This window comes from Chiloscyllium punctatum, chromosome 1, assembly GCF_047496795.1.
Source record: "Chiloscyllium punctatum isolate Juve2018m chromosome 1, sChiPun1.3, whole genome shotgun sequence".
NCBI classification, from domain to species: Eukaryota; Metazoa; Chordata; class Chondrichthyes; order Orectolobiformes; family Hemiscylliidae; genus Chiloscyllium; species Chiloscyllium punctatum.
The window spans coordinates 44103691-44121622 of record NC_092739.1 but is presented as its reverse complement, the minus strand read 5'-3'; the positions used below and the strand labels follow the sequence as shown (position 1 = coordinate 44121622).

The 17932-nt window shown below is 40.3% G+C and overlaps 1 protein-coding gene across 1 annotated transcript in view; it reads left to right on the top strand.

Moving 5' to 3' along the window:
• Positions 1–17932, top strand: part of cops4 (COP9 constitutive photomorphogenic homolog subunit 4 (Arabidopsis)) — a 68146-nt gene that overhangs the window by 5521 nt on the left and 44693 nt on the right. The window contains exons 2-3 of the mRNA XM_072551986.1: positions 7430–7509; positions 17773–17924. Of these exons, the coding sequence (XP_072408087.1) occupies positions 7430–7509; positions 17773–17924 (232 nt within the window). The remainder of the gene's footprint in view (positions 1–7429; positions 7510–17772; positions 17925–17932) is intronic.

The following is a 17932-nucleotide window of genomic DNA, read 5'->3' as shown; positions in this document are numbered from 1 at the left end:
TGGGGAAGTCAGGATGGCAAAAAGGGGACATGGGATATCTTTGGCAAATAGGGTTAAGGAGAATGCAAAGAGATTCTACAAATACATTAAGGGAAAAGGGCTCCTTAAAGATCAACAAGGCTGTCTACATGTGAAACCACAGGAGATAGGTGAAATGCTAAGTGAGTATTTCATGTCAGTATTTACTGTAGAGAAGCATATGGAAGCAAGAAAACTTGGGGAAATAAATAGTGATATCTTGAAAGTATCCATGTTATACAAGAGGAGGTGTTTAATAGATTACTTAGTGTGGAAACAGGCCCTTCGGCCCAACAAGTCCGCACTGACCCTCCGAAGAGCAACCCACCCAGACCCATTCCACTACATTTACCCCTTCACCTAACACTACGGGCAACTTAGCATGGCCAATTCACCTGACCTGCACATTTTTGGACTGTGGGAAGAAACAGGAGCACCCGGAGGAAACCCACACAGACATTGGGAGAATGTGCAAATTCCACACAGTCATTCGCCTGTGGCGGGATTTGAACCTGGGTCTCTGGCGCTGAGAGGCAGCAGTGCTAACCACCGTGCCGCCCGGTGTTGGATGTCTTAAAACGCATAAAGGTGGATAAATCCCTGGGATCTGATCAGGGGATATACCCTAGAACTTTATGGGAAGCTAGGGAAGAAATTGCTGGGCCCCTTGCTGAGATATTTGTATCATTGATAGCCAGGGGTGAGGTGCCAGAAGACTAGATGTTGGCTAATGTTGACTACCGCTATTTAAGAAAGGTGGCAAGGAAAAGCCAGGGAGTTATTGTCCAGTGAGTCTGACGTCCATGGTGGGTAAGTTGTTGTAGGCAATTCTGAGGGAAAGGATTTACATCCATTTGGAAATACAAGGATGAATTAGGAAGAGTCGACATAGTTTTGTGTATGGGAAATCCTGTTTTATGAACTTAATTGATCTTTTTTAAGAGGTGATAAAGAAGATTGATGAAGACAGAGTCAGTATATGGACTTTAGCAAAGCATTTGACAAAATTCTGCTTGGTAGATGGGTTTAACAACATTAGATCACATGAGATCGAGGGAAACTAGCAAGCTGGATACAAAATGGGCTTGAAAGTATAAGACAGGATGGTGGTGAAGTGTTGTCTTTCAGATTGGGGGGCGGTGGGGGGCTATGACCAGTGGTGTGACTCAAAGACTGTGTATGGTTCACTGATTTTCATCATTTACATGAGTGATTTGGGTGTGAATACAGGAGGTATGGTTTGTAGGTTTGCAGTTAACACTAACTTTTGTGGTGCAGTGGACAAAGAAGAAGGTTACCTCGGAGTACAGTGGGATCTTGATCAGGTGGGCCAAGGAGTGCCTGATGGAGAATAACTTAAATAAATGTGTGAAGTATTACGTTTTGGTAAGTCAAATCAAGGCAGAACTTGTACCATTAATGGTAGGGTCGTGGAGAGTGTTGCCAAGCAAAGGGACCTACAAGTGCAGGTGCATAGTTTCTTGAAAGAGTCACAGGTTGTCAGGATGGTGAAGAAGACATTTGACAAACTTGCTTTCATTCCTCAGTGCATTGAGTAAATTAGGCTGTACAGGGCATTTGTCAGGCAGCTTTTAAAATACTGTATTCAATTCTGGTCTCTGTTTTTGAAAGGATGTTGTTAAACTTGAAAGGGTTCAGAAGAGCTTTATAAGGATGTTGCCTGGATTAGAGAGTTTGAGCTCTTGAGTGGGGCTGAATAGGCTGTGGCTTTTCCCCCTGGAGCATCAGAGGCTGAGGGGTGACCTTAGAGAGGTTTATAAAATCATGAAGGGCATAGATAGGATGAATAATCAAAGTCTTTTCACCAGGACAGGGCAGTTCCAACCAGAGGGCATAGGTTTAAGGTGAGAGGGAAAAGATTTAAAAGGGACATAAGGGGCAACTCTTTCATGCATAGGATGGTGCGTGTATGGACCAAACTGCCAGGGGAAGTGGTGGAGGCTTGTGCAATTGCAACATTTAAAAGGCATCTGGATGGGTATATGAATAGGAAGGGTTTAGAACAATACGGGCTAAATGCTAGCAAGTGGGACTTGTTCAGTATTTGATATCTATTCAGTATGGGCAAGTTGGACTGAAGAGTTTGTTTCTGTGCTGTATAACTCTATAATTGGAATTGGAGAATCAATGTTTTGCTCATGCCCAAAACGTCGATTCTCCTGCTCCTTGGATGCTGCCTGACCTGCTGCGATTTTCCAGCAACACATTTTCAGCTATAATTGGAATAAACAAGTAAAAAAAAAATAAGCATGAGGTAAGATTTGAGACCAGTTTTTTTTTGAGCAGTTGATGTGTGGAATTGACTCCTGGCTAGCAGTGGCTAGATCTTGTGTGAGTAGTTTCATAAACTTATTAAAGATTATTCCTGTTGATGGAATCTTTTTTTCTGTTTGTTTTGTGTACCAATGTTTTTTGTGGGATGGCTGGGTGGTCAGGGCTACATTAGCAAGTTGTAAGACCATTATATCTATGTTTTTGAAAGATTTTTTTCAGCTCAAATTACTGCAAACAAACCTTCTTTAAAATGGATAACAATTTATTAAACAATATTGTCTAAGAGAAGGCAGTAGTAGTGAGGGGGAACTAATTTGCTGTGAAGAGAACATTTGAATGGGAAGCCAAGAAGTCTATGATGGAATCCCCTTCCTTTTTGGTATTCATAGGTAACCACAAATAGGCCAATAACCTGTGGCTGTAAGCCATATGCAGCTCTTTCGCATTCACTTTGTAACTCCAAGCATTTTCCAGTTGGATTAAGCTTAAAAGAAAAGTCTAAAAAATTAACAATCATATTTTTATTGGAGGTGTAATTAGCTGAAGATGCTCCGTCTTATAGTTTGAAATCATTATCTTAATGAGAAACATCATGCTTTAAATAAATCTGTTTCGATGGTCTGGCTTTGCCATGGTTATAGGTAATGCAAACCAGAAATGATAATTTATTGTAACGTGGTCACAACCTTTTGTTAAGAGTCATACAGTATTACAGCATGGAAAAAAGCCCTTCAGCTCATAGTGTCCTTGTTGATCATCAAGCATCTATCATAATCCCATTTTCCAACACTTGGCCTGAAGTTATGCATATGTTTGAAGTATTCATTTAAATACTTCTTAAATGTTTTGATGGTTCCAATCCTCTCCGACCCGTTTCAGGTAATGAGTTCCAGGCACCCACCATCCTTTGAGTAAAGCAATTTTCCTAAATCTCCTCTAAACCTCTTGCTCCTTATCTTAAAACTATGCTCCAATTATTGATCCCATCCCCTCCCCTCCACTGAAGGAAAAAGCTCCTTCCAATCTATTCTATCTGTGCCCCTTATAATTTCATATATCTCAATCAGGTGCTTTCCAGATTCTTATTGCAAGGAAAGGCTTTACTCTCTACATTTTGAATTAGGAGTTTCTTTCAAAGATGGCTTTACTGACCAAACTACGGGTTAAATAGTGTTAAGTCTACTTTAATTATGTTTTCCTCTCTGATAATCTATGCACATTATGCATTCTACCAGAGACGCTTGCTAATTTGCCAAGTATGTAGTTAAGAAATGTCTTGTGACTCCCAATCATTTTTATTTTAAGTACTTATTTTAAATAGCCCTTTGGGTAAAAGCGGGTGTTGACCCCAATCGGGATTTAAACCTGGAATTTCGGGAAGATATTTAAGACAGCTGCAGAGTCAGATTCATGAGGTCTGCCCAAATGATTAACGGGAAAATAATAGGTTGGATTAAGGGGTCTAATAGTTTGACAGATAAAAGATGATGTGTGAAGAACTGTTGAAGGAAATATCAGCTGTTGTTGCCCTCTACAGGCGTTAGAATTGGAAGTGGTTGCTAACAGAATGTTCATAAATCTAAGGATCTGATAGTAAAGTTGTATTTGACCTTGATGATGCCATATGTGGATGTGTTGTTTTGCTTTGTTCTCCATCACACATGAAAGAAGTATGATATTATGGGGAGTCCTGAGGAAGAATTTGAGGCTGACCCCTGAGCTTGAGAGGCTGATTTTCTGCCTTCATCTCAGTAAAGAGGAAGGAATTTCCAGATGAGATCGAAGTATTTCACAAATATAAAGAAGTTCTCTTTATCAGTAAAGTATTGAAAAATTTAATGTTGAATGTCTGAATGTCTGAAGAAAATAGGAAAGTTGGGTCACATTATGATCTTAAGAAGGAGATAATGTTGTTTCACAATTCTATCAGTGGTAGTAGGGGAGATCAGAAAACCATAACAAGTTTCAAAAAACCTCTACATGAATTCCTGATTAGTCCCAGCCTTGGCTCAGAGGTTACATTCTCACCTCTGAACTTGAAAGTAATCAATATACACCTTAAGCTGAAAAATAATCGAAACTGTTATTTGAGGAAGTACAACAATGTTGAAATTCATCAAAATAAGAGTACACCCCAAAGGAAATAGAGACAGGGGTAGACCAGTCAGCCCTCTGAGCCTGCTCCGTCATTCAGTAGCATTTTGGCTGATCTGACATTCTTCATGTACCCTTTCCTACCTTTTTCCCTGTATCCCTTGATTTGATCATTGATCAAAATCTATTTATCTCAGCCTTAAATATATACCAGGATTCTACTCCACAGTTCTCTGGCAAAGAGTTCCAGTGACTCCCAAACTTCTGAAAGAAGAAATTCCTCCTTGTCTCAGCCCTAAATTGGTGGCCCTTTATCATATTCTCTAGTCCTACACTTCCCCCTGAGTTGAAACATCCTCTGAGCATTGACCTTGTCAAGCCCTTTTAAGTTTCTTTCTTCTAACCTGCAGTGAGTAGAGTCCCAAACTGTTTAGCCTTTGCCCATAAAACAATCCCTCCATGCCAGGGATTAGTGAGTGAACCTTCTTTGAGCTGCCTTCAAAGAAATGAAACCTTCCCTTAAGTAAGGGGACCTAAACTGCTGTTAGTACTCCAGACATGGTCTCACCAGCACCTTGTACAATTGTGCTGCAATTACTTTCTTTATAATTGTTTTGAACATTTTTCGAACAATAGATGTTAGCCTAATCAGTCTATAGTTACCCACTTTTTTCCCTGCCTCACTTTTTGAATAGAGAAATCCCATTGGTAGTTTTCCAATCCTCTGGCACTTTGCTTGAATCCAAAGATGTTTGGAAAATTACATCCAAAGCAGTCACTATCTCCATAGGTACCTCTCTTAGGATCCTTGGATGCAGTGCGGATGTAAAAGATTTCTCGCCACCATCAGTAGAAGAGCAGGGGAGTCCCAGCTTATTAACCAATATTACAATTGTTTAATTATTTGTCTCATAGGTCATGGGACCTTGTTATATGTAAATTAACTATCATATTTGCTTTCATGTCAACAATGACTGTTGATGTAGGAACATGGCATGTGTGCTATTTAGCACTTTGGGTAACTTCAAATTTCCTTCATTTGCAGCACAATGGGGAATCCTGAGGTTATGAATATTTATTTTATGTGCATCCATCTGAAGCTATTATGCATTAATGTAAAGGCATTCATTGAAGGAGAGGTGTCAGAAAGAATTAACCGAGTATTGCACCATCACATTAGACTGTCAGTGGGAGATTTCAGATCTGTTAACATGGGTTACACTGAGTGAGAAGGACATGGAATGGAAACGGTCAGGAAAAGTTATTGGATGTGATGGGAAAATCTTCATTATCTGACATGGAATCACACTATAAAGTTAAAAATCACACAACACCAGGTTATAGTCCAACAGGTCTAATTGGAAGCGCTAGCTTTTTGGAGTGTTGCTTCTTCTTCCGGTGGTTGTGGAGTACACAATTGTAGGACACAGAGTTTATAGCAAAAGTTTACAGTGTGATGTAACTGAAATTATACATTGAAAATTACCTTGATTGTTTGGTAAGTCTCTCCTCTGTTAGTTTCACTTCCTTCATATGTAAATCTCAAAACTTACTCTCACTATAAAATTTTGCTGCATATTCTGTGTCTTACAATTGTGTACTCCACAACCACCTGAAGAAGAAGCAACACTCCGAAAGCTAGTGCTTTCAATTAAACCTGTTGGACTATAACCTGGTGTTGTGTGATTTTTTAACTTTGTACACCCCAGTCCAGCACCAGCATATCCAAATCATGATGATAAAGTTGTGTTCCTTGGGAGTAATGGGAATGGGTTACAAATTTTTGACCTCAATGTGATAAAAGATGTTGATGATGAAGCACCATGTACTTTCAATACCCAAGAATTCTACAATTTGTAACCAGATGAGAAGAACTTATGAGCTCAGGAAATCCATGCTGACATACATATTGATTGGAATCTCATGTGGCCATCATTTGTCCAGGTTCGCAGGTATTTTGCCAACCAGCAAAATCAGGTGTTTTGGGGGTTCGCCATGAAAGAGAGATGTGCAGGCAATGGTCCATAAAAATGTAAAAACTGGTTAAATGTCCAAGCCGAACAAGATGTGAGGACTGTGGATTGGCAGCAGGGTTTACAAGTGTGGAAAATGCAGTTCCAATCTTGATTTAGAGTCACATTTGACCCCAAATTTTAACATTTATTTCACTCTCCATCGGTTCTCTTGGAGCAACTGCTGCTTTCTCGTAATTTCTAGTTTTACTTCAGGGTTCAACATCCATAGTATTTTGTTTTTAATTCAGCATTGTTTTAGTGGTAGGAGTACAAAGTAAATGATCGTTCCTCCCAAACTTCTTCCATTATGATCCTGTTGAGACTTGAAAACTGTCATGCCCCCTCTGAGAGTGAGGGGTGGGATGGCTATGAAAGCTGGAATAGAAGGCCTGTGTCAATGAAGGTGGGGATTAGTTACGTAGCGTCCATTGCCCTCTCTGATCTTGTGACCTCAAAATTTCAGCTCATTATTCCACTTGGGTCACAGCTTGCAGTTTTGGAAACTTGCAAAGCAATATAATTTTATGCATCTGAGTGTTTTCTGATTATTTGTGCATTTTTAAACAATATTTATACATTTTTAGCCTTCCATTATTTCTGCAGGATGAATTCTTCTGGTCAAGTACATTTAAATTCACATCAGGCCTGTAGCATAATATACATAGATTATAAGCAACCTATTCATCCTCTGCTAAAGTACTTTCTTTACTAATGTTGTTTGTGAGATACAGTTTCCTGCTGCATTATTACTATTCCTCTGGCTGAGTTTGGCCAGGTGATCTAACACTAACCTAGGATTCCCTCATTCATGTGGCTTAGAATTTAAGCTAGTAATGTTAATTCTTCTCTAATGCAAACTATTGTTTGAGAGTTTACAAAAAACAGTAAATTATACCATCTTTTAAAATCAAGCCACTTCCTTAAAAATCATGAAGTATAATCTTGAGGAAGAACTGTGTTTGCAAGGGTTTGTTTCCTGACCGTGTTTTTTTTGTCCCCAATAAAAGGTATCGCCAAATCCTGGAAAAAGCCTTGCAGTTAACAGGGGCTGAGCAGCTAGAGGCTTTGAAGGCCTTTGTGGAGGCTAGTGAGTATTGTATTTTAAAATATATTATTACTACATTCAGCAAAGGCTACGTTATATATGAAGTGCTATCTTTTTTCAATACTTTTTGACCAAAAAATACTGCTTCATCCCACCATCCCGTTTAGAGGTGACTGTCATCTTTTGCCTATTGCCCTATCCCCCGCAAGTTCAAATGAACAATCTTCTCATTTACATCCCTGTTCAAGATTACACATTTCCTCCCTTGTTGACCATTTTATTATATCCTCCTCTCTAATTACATGCTGACATTGCCACAGTCCTCAATTACCAGCCTTATCAATTTTGGAGTGTTGCTGTTTCAATGTGGCTCATGCCATGTACTATTGATCCAGGATATCAAATATCAGTTTATGCTGTTAGGAATAATGGATAGGAAAGATGGAGAGGAAAGAAAAGGAGTACAAATGAAAGATTGAAGGGAGAGAAAAGGGGAATGCAGTAATGGCCGGGGAGAACTTGGGGCGTTGGTGTGTTGCAGGGAAAACTAATGTGTGCCAAGTTTGCCAGAAGTCTTGTTTCTCTTCTTTGTGAGGGGAGCAAGCTGTGGGTATCAGAACAGTTTTTTTAAGCATAATGGAAGGTGATGGGTTATCAGGTTTACTTTCAGGAGGGGCCTACTGTTCTCCTGGGAGTTTTAATTTTGTCGTGCTGGTTTTACTTCATCAGTAGAAGAGAGGGTTTCCACTCATACTTTCTGTTTTGCATCCCCAACATTATTTCTCAAGTCAGGCTTATTGTGTTGGGTGATGATGCTTCCAGGTTTATTCTTGAGGTCCCCAGCACCTAAGGTGTCTGCTCCAGTCAATTTGATTCACTCCATGTGATTAGACAAACAGCTGAGAACACTGGATGCAGTAATAATTAATCTCAATTGCCACACTGAAGACTTGTGCTCCTGAACCAGCAGTGGCCCTAGGATATTGTTCCAGCATAATGACAATTACGTAATGGAAAGTCTCGATCACAAAAGGCAATACAAATCAATTTGCCGGTTACGCTTCCATCAGTCTACTATCAATCAAGAACTGAGTGATAGAGAATGTCATTGACAGTGCCATCAAGTGACATTTACTCACAATAGCAATCCTAGTTTAGGTTCTGCAACAACCACGGTGGCACAGTGGTTAGCACTGCTGCCTCACAGCGCCAGAGACCCGGGTTCAATTCCCGCCTCAGGCGACTGACTATGTGGAGTTTGCACGTTCTCCCCGTGTCTGCGTGGGTTTCCTCCGGGTGCTCCGGTTTCCTCCCACAGTCCAAAGATGTGCAGGTCAGGTGAATTGGCCATGCTAAATTGCCCGTAGTGTTAGGTAAGGGGTAGATGTAGATGTAGGGGTATGGGTGGGTTACGCTTCGGCGGGGCGGTGTGGACTTGTTGGGCCGAAGGGCCTGTTTCCACACTGTAAGTAATCTAATCTAATCTAATCTAAAATAAGTAATCTAATAAAAAAAAACCAAAAACTTCCATTCTTGGAAGTATCCTTGTCAATGCATGGAATAAGTAGTTTAATTTCAGTGGTCAATAGAGAGTGATTGCCCTTGACATCAATATAGTGTTTGAATAATTATTCATCAATAACATTAAGGACAATGGAAATCAGGAGGAAAATTCTTCACTACCTGATATCATATCTAACATAAAGAAAAATGATTGTGATTCTCAAAGTCTAACCATCTCCAGTCCCAGATTTTTCAGTAGGAGTTCTTTAGAATGGTGACTGAACCATCTTCAGCTACTTGCATCAATGACCTTCCTTCCATTAGAAAATCAGAAGTGAGAGTGTACATTAATTATTGCATAGTGTTGAGTTTGATTTGCAATTCCTCAGATAAGGAAGCAAGCCAAGCTTGCATGTTGTGATACCTGGACAAATGCAGACATGGGAGATTTAAAAAGGAAATGTAGCAAGTACCAAGCAACAACAATCTCCACCTCCCATGACATTCCACAGTGTCAACATTGTTGAAATCCAAACTATGGCATCCCATGCCAACCATCTACAAAGTGCAAGTCTGAACCAGTGTTCTTTGTAATTTTCTTACCCACTGCACGGGTCTCCAAGTCTGTGTGCAGCAGTGACCTCCAGAACAGAAGGTCAAGATCCGTACTGGGTCAATATCCCAGAATTCACTCCCTAACTGCATGTGGGTCATCTGCAGCAAAGAAGACAGAATTTTATTAAGACTCATAGATTGGTCAAATACTGTCTTGATGTCAAAGGCAATCACTCTCCATTGATGTCTGGAATTCATATCTTTTTATTCCCTATCCAGGATGAGATCATCTTCTATCCTGTGCATACTGTCAAGACACCAAAGCAGCTTTTGTGGGATTAGCACTAGCATGCTCACCATGTTTATTCCAGAAAGAATTGCTTCATTGACTTTGACATCCAATGTATTATACACACCACCTTAACTTGGAAATACATCATTCTTCCTTCGCTGTCACTGGATAACAATCCAGGGATGCTCCCTAATGCACCGTGTATGTTCTTACACTAAAAAGTACTGTAACAGTTCAAAAAGGGGCTCACTGCCACCTTCTCAAGGGTCAATGTGTATGGTCTGTTAATGCTGGTCTTGCCAGTATCATCCACATACTATGAATGAATTCAAAATATGTTCCTCATCTTTTAGAAGACTTTTCTTTCATGGTTTTATTTGTCACAAATGACTCCTCATTTGACTCTGATAAAGGTTTGTTGTTCCTTTTTGACCTTTTCAACCTGTCTGCAGTCTTTGACACAGTTAACCACGCCATTCTCCTTCACTGTGTCTCTTATGTTGTACTGCTTTTGCATGATTCTATATTTGCCTAATTATAGATAGCATAACACTTGTAACGCCTTCTGGTGTCTTCATTGGTTTAGCACATCTACATACAGTCTGTTGGTGACATCAGCTGAAAGCACAGTATTTTCACAAGTATAATGACAGCATCCAGCTCCAGCTCAACGACACCTCTCAATTCCTCCACTGTTGCTAAATTGTTAGACGTCATGTCTGACGTCCAATACTGGATGAGCAGAAATGTCTTTGAATGAGATATTGGGAAGACTGAAGCCATTGTTTTGTGTCCTTTTCTTCAGAACAGTCTTCTGTTTGCAACCTTAATATAATTTTGGCCACAAAGTAATCTTTTGCACCATCGCTAAGACTAACTACAGTATTTCCACTCATCTGCTTAAATGTTTGTTTATTATTTTAATACTTCTGCACTTGAGTGTTCCAACATTCTTCTGCTGGTTTTTCTCTCACACAAACTTGATTATCCAAAATTCTGCTGCCCATGTCTTAACTTTGACTAAGAACTGTACCTGTTGTGCTTGCTGACCTCCATTGTATGCCAGTCAAGTGAAATCTTGATTTTAAAAATCTTGGGGTAGCAAAGGAGAGACAGCAACATCTGGCATATAATATTTGGTTTCTGCTCCAGTCAACTGGGGGCAATGTCATTAGAATTCTGCTTCCACTTTGAGTGTGGTGCCAGTGTATAATGATGACACCAGTGTCACCAAACAAAAAAAAAAACTGCAGATGCTGGAAATCAGGAACAAAATTGGAAATTGCTGGAAAAGCTCAGGAGGTCTGGCAGCATCTGTGGAGAGAAAACCGAATTAACGTTTAGTGACCCTCTAAAACACAGGGTTTAAATGAAAGGTTCTGAAGAAGGGTCACTGACCTGAAACTTTAACTCTGCTTTCTGAGTTTTTCCAGCAACTTTTGGTTTTGTTTGTCACCAACTTCTATTTGTACAGTGACGTTTTGACATAGATTGGGTGATTAACAAAGAAATCATGACTACTAATGTTAGAAAAAAATCACCAGGAATATCATTGAACTCAACCACCATTAGTTTTCTAAGTATCCTTTGTGTAATAATTTTGTTAGCATATGGCAGAATTTTAATTGAAGCTTAATTTCTCCATTTAACTAATATTTTTCAAAGTTTCTAATCACAGTTAAAAATAAATAAAGTCAAATTATTTTGAAATCGATCTTATAAAATAAACCTTTGTCTTATTGTCAGCACTATTTCTTTCATACAATGGTGGAAATGAGAAAATGACACCATGTGCCATAATTCAATGTACATTCTGGGGTAATGTTTTGTCCTTTAGTTCTCAATTTAGTATCAGTGGATCAAAAATAATGGTTAACCTGTGCCTAAATCCCTGATGTTGTCCCTTGGCACACTAAAATCAGTGCTAACAGCTTAAAGATGAAATTTGGCTTTGCCCTTCCCATACTTTGGATATGTCGAGAAAGAGCATTTTAATCTCAATGAGGTAATGTCAGTTCATTGGTCTTCCACTGGAGCTGCTGGTGATTGGGGCCATTGGGGATCCCTCACCCGGATGCTTAAAAAGGTTGCTTTGGCTCCCCAGTTTACATTTTAGTTAATTTGTTTTCCCAATGCTACAAAATACACATCTTAAAAGAACTTCAGTTTGGATTCATAACTGCAAAGTAAAGAATTTTTTCATATCAGATTAAGGTTTGAAAATGGTGATATTGAAAAAGGGATTGAAAAACTTGCGAGTGTTTAAATTCTGTCAACTGATCTTCTGTGTGGAGACACTTTAGCCCAAGAATTCAGTGAATTAATACCATACTTAAGTTTTGTTAGTCCATATATATTATTTTCAACAAAGCATTTGCAATGAATGTGAATGCCTGAACAAGTGTCTTCTGATGTAAGTCTGTGAGAGTTGGGCAACCTGTATGAAAACCTGATAGTAAAGTACATAAAAGTCTATTGAGCTTGTTGGGCTTACTTTAAGAGACTGGCACAACTTAAATGCCTGGTAACAATCAGTAGGTGGTCCATTAGGATTACCATGCAAAACTAAACGGTATTTGGATAAAAGCAAATTACTACGGATGCTGGAATCTGAAACCAAAAGAGAAAGTGCTGGAAAATCTCAGCAGGTCTGGCAGCATCTGTAAGGAGAGAAAAGAGCTGACGTTTCGAGTCTAACTGACCCTTTGTCAAAGCTGTTTATTGTAGTCAGTGGACTTGTAATGGATATTGGTGGATAGACTATTGCCGGAAATGGAGACCGAAAGGTCAAGGAAAGGAAGGCAAGTGTCAGAGATGGACCATGTGAAGGTGATGGAGGGATGGAAACTGGAAGCGAAGTTTATGAATTTTTCCAGGTCAGGACGAGAGCATGAAACCACACAGAAGTAGTCATCGATGTACCGATAAAGCAGTTGTGCAAGGGGACCCGGGTAGACCTGGAACAAGAAATGTTCCACAAATCCCATGAAAAGGCAGGCATAGCTAGGACCCATGTGGGTACCCCTTGTTACACCTTAGATTTGGAGAAAATGGGATGAGTTAAAGGAGAAGTTGTTGAGAGAGAGAGAAGAGAGAGAACAAGTTCAGCCAGCCGGAGGAGAGTGGTGGTGGATGGAGATTGTTCAGGCCTCTTTTTGAGAAAGAAGCGAAGAGCTTTCAAGCCATCTTGGTGTGGGGTGGAGGTGTAAAGAGATTGCACATCCGTGGTGAATAGAAGGTGGTTAGGGCCTGCGAATTGAAAGCTGTCAATGTCTCACAGGGCATCAGAGGAATCCCGGATGTCGGCGGGGAGGGAGTGAACCAGAGGAGTAAGGACGGATTCAAGGTAGGAGGAAATAAGTTCAGTGGGGCAGGAGCATACTGACATAATGGGCCTGCCGGGACAGTCCTTCTTGTGGAGTTCGGGGAGTCGTTAGAACCGGGCCCTCCGGGGTTGGGAGACTGAGGTTGGAAGCTGTGGGGAGGAGGCATCCGGAGGAAATGAGATCAGTCACAGTGTTGGAGACAATGGCTTGATGCTCATTGGTGTAGTCATGCTCCAGGGGGAAGTAGGAGGAGGAATCCGAGAGTTGGCGCTCAGCCTCTGCGAGGTAGAGGTCAGTACGCCAGACGACAACAGCATCCCCTTTGTCAGCAGGTTTGATGACAAGGTTGGGGTTGGACCTAAGGGAGCATAGGACAGAAAGTTCGGATGGAGCGAGGTTGGAATGGGTAAGAGGGGCAGAGAAATTAAGGTGACCAATGTCCCGTCGACAATTGTCAGTGAAAAGATCGAGGGCAGGCAATCATCCTGGTGGGGGTGTCCAATTAGAGGTGGAATGTTGGAGGGATGTGAAAGGATCTGTGGAGCGGTGGGGGGGAGCTCTTGCCCAAAGAAGTGAGCACGAAGGCGACGGCGACGGAAGAAGAGCTCAGCATGATGTCGAGCCCAGAATTCATTGAAGTGGGGACGTAAGGGTACAAAGCTGAGTCCTTTGCTGAGAACAGCACGCTCAGCCTCAGAGAGGGGAAGGTCAGAGGGTATGGTGAGCACATGGCAAGGCCTGGGGCTGGGCGAGATGGGGTTCGAGGGATTGGGACTGTTGGAAGGTGGAGGGTGGGCAGGGGTGTGGGTGAGAAGTTGAAGCTTGCGTTCCTTAACATCTGCAAGAAACAGGAAATGTTTGGAGTTAAGGCGTTGAATAATACGAAGGATGAAATGAAACTGTGGACCCGGACAGCTTTGAGAGAGAGTAAGTTGGTGCTGCTGGAGAGAGGTGTCGAGTGCTTTCATGTGGCGGCGCATGGCCCTGAGTGTGGCTTTTAGGAGGCGGAGGGAACAGCAGTTGGAAAAATGTTGTATATCATGCAAGTACCTGTAATCTTGGAGGCTGCATGCAGGGTGGAATTTGAGTTGAAATCCATGTGGAGTAAGTCGGAGGAGAAGACAGTCACTGAGGAAGGAAATATGGCTGTGGAAGCGAGTCTTAGTAAATACATTGTCTAACACTGAGAGAGAAAAGGAAAGCAGTGAAGGAGGACAGGGGGAGAGAGACAAACGAAAATCCTGTCGGAGAGAAGAGCAGTACTTCTTCAGGGTAGGCATTCCTAGAAGAGAGGTGGCAGTGGGTTAAACACTGGATAAAAGCAAATTACTGCGGATGCTGGAATCCGAAACCAAAAGAGAGAATGCTGGAAAATCTCAGCAGGTCTGGCAGCATCTGTAAGGGCTTTGACAAAGGGTCAGTTAGACTCAAAACGTCAGCTCTTTTCTCTCCTTACAGATGCTGCCAGACCTGCTGAGATTTTCCAGCATTTTCTCTTTTGGTAAACGGTATTTAGCTTAGGTATGATTTTTGCTATTGTTTGTCGATATCCGTTTTTACATTAGGTTGGTGATAACATTGCTTTCTTAGAAAATTGAGAGATGGCTTCTGTTTCTCAAGAAATTGCCCTGAATATTTTTACGATATATTTTTCTCACCAGAATTTCTGAGATAATTTGAAAACCCAGGTTCAGAATGTGTATTTGAATGCACAATAAATGTACCTACAGTCGATAATGTTTTAAATTTTGAATTTGAAACAATGTTGACAAATCATTGCAATAGAATATGCCATTCAGATTAATAAACTATGATGTCCTACTTGTTAAATTTAAAATTTTTTCCCTTCTGTCTCAAGATTATCTTGTTTCTCATAGAATCTTACAGCATGGAAACAAACCCTTTGACCAAACCATTCCATGCTGAACATAGTCCCACACTAAACTAGTCTCACCTGCCTGCTCCTGGTCCAAATCCCTCCCAACCTTTCCTATTCATGTACTTATCCAAATGTCTTTTGAACATTGTTCTTGTAACCACATCCACCACTTCCTGAGGAGGTTCATGCCGCACGTGAACCACCCTCTGTGCGGAAAAATTTGTCCGTCATGTCTTTTTAAAATCTCTCTTCTCCCATCTTTAAGATGTGCCCCTAGTCTTGAAATCCCCCATCCTAGGGAAAAGACAACTCCCAGTAACTCTATCTATACCCCTTGTTATTTTGCATACTTCTATAAGTTCACCTCTCAACTTGTAGGCTCGGGTAGAAAAAACAGTGCAGCCTATCCAACCTTTGTTTATAACTCAAGCCTTCCATACCTGGCAACATCCTGGTAATTCTCTTCTGAACCCTCTCCAGCTTAATTATATCAGCAAGATCCATTTCCACAACAGTGCCCACCCTAGTCTTGAGAAAGGTTATGTTTTCAATAACATAGAAGGCAATCTGTTTTTATTTGTGTGGTTCATCCTTTATTCTTTGCCTTTCCTGATGTAGAACGTGAGGGCGCAGCTGTTACCAAACAAACATTCTTGAGCTTCCACAGATTGCTCTCCAGTCTTCACATAGTCTAATTTTAACTTGAAAATATTATATAAACTGTACACAATGTCTGATTTAACATGAATAAGGGACAATTGTACATTTAAGGTTGGAATACTATTATTAAATTGAATTACCTCAAATAAGTAGAGTGAAGAGTTCATAAGTCACCATTTACAGTGCCATCTAGGTATCAAGGTACAGCTTCTTCAGTTACAAGATTAATTACAGTGTAACAGTGTCACGAGCACACAGCACCATCTTGGGTACAGAGCACCTCGGTGAATAGGGAAATTAAGAAATATCTGTGTGTAAACCAAAACTCCAAGCTATTTTACTGTGGATAACTTGGATTTAAAAAGTAATCTGTTTTATAATCCTTTCTGATTCTGCCCTTAGCACCTTCATAAAAAAAATTGGTTTAATTATATTCAACTCACACAACATGCATGGCAAACTGGTTAAGAAGCAAAAAGCCCATAGGATCCAATACAATTTGACAAATTTATTCCAAAATTGACTTAGTCACAGGAACAGAGGAAGATAGTGTTTTTATGACTGGAAACCTGTGTCAAGTGATTTACCACAGAGTTCGGTGCTACACCCATGCTATTTATTTTATACACTAATAATCTTGACATGAATATAGGAGGTACGTTCAGTGAGTTCATAGCTGACATTAACATTGATGTAGTAAATAGTGAGGAGGAAAGCTTCAGACTACAGGATGTAGACAAGTTGATCAGATGGGCTGAACAGTGGTAATTAAAAATTAATCCTGAAACGTGTGAGGTGATGCATTTTGGAAGGACTAACAAGAGAAAGGTGTACACATTGAATGGACGTCCCTAGGAAGTGCAGTGGATCAGAGGGACCATTGTGTGCATATCCATAGATCTTTGAAAGTAGCAGGACTGGTAGATCAGGTAGCTAAGAAAGCATGTGAGATACTTGCATTTATTAATTAAGTTATTGAATACAAGTAGAAGAGATTATGATGGATTTATATTTTATTTTGGCCACAGTTGGATTACTGCCATTCTGATCGTCACACAATAGGAAGGATGTGATTGCACTAGAGGGTGCAGAAGAGATTTACCAACATGTTGGCTAGGCTGGAGCGATTCAGTTATTAAGATTGATTAAATAGGCTTAAGAGGGAATTGGATTGAGATGTACAACATTCTGAGAGGCGTGGAAAGGAGAAACCTTTCCCCTTAGTAGCAGGGTCACTAACCTTTTGAAGTAAAGAGCAGGAAGTTTAGAAGGGATTTAAGGCCATTTCTACATACCCACAGGGTTGTGGGTATCTTAAACTTGCTGCTAGAAGGATGATAGAGCCAGGAACTCTCAAGGCAGTTAAGAATCATTTAGATGAGCACTTGAAATGACATAGAATACAAAGCTGGAAAATGGGATCAGAATAGGTGGATGTTTGGTGACTACTGCAGATCTGATGGGCTAAAGGGACTCCTGCGCAGTAAAAGAAGCTATGACTGATTTATTCAACACTGGAAGCTATCTCTCCAGCCCACTGCTGGTTCTAGTTTGTATAGGTTGTTGTAACTGGCACTTCTGTTTAAAATAATTGACTACCATATTGAATTGGACAAAATATAATTTATGCTTCATCAAAATGTCATGAGTTTATTTTTATTTGTTCTAGTCTCAAGTTTTTTTTCCCCCCCACAGCTGGCATCAAGTGACATAGTATAGATTTAAAGGGACAAGTACCAAGCTAAACTCGAATAAATAAAAATGCAATTTTTCTTTGCTTGCACTTTGTGTTAAAAGTGAACACAAACAATGGAACATAAAGTAGCATTTTCACAATGAATTATTTATATGCAAGGAATCTGATTTTGATCAATTTATATTTGGAACATAGGAAAGGAAATGTAAATGTCATATTTCAGGCAATGCTCTGAATGTTTATATTGCTAATTATGAATTGTGGTATGTTTTCCACAGACACTAACCCTCCAACCATAATGAAATATGCTAGCAAACCACAGTGAAGCGTGAGTGTTATCTTGTCAAAGGAAAGCTTGTGATTCAGTGCTTTTCTTTTCTTTCTTTTAATACAGTGGTTAATGAAAATGTCAGTCTAGTGATATCCCGGCAACTGCTGACTGACTTTTGCTCCCACCTACCAAATCTTCCAGATGCTACAGCTAAAGAAATCTACCACTTCACTTTGGAAAAGATCCAGCCTCGAGTCATTTCATTTGAAGAGCAGGTGAGAGC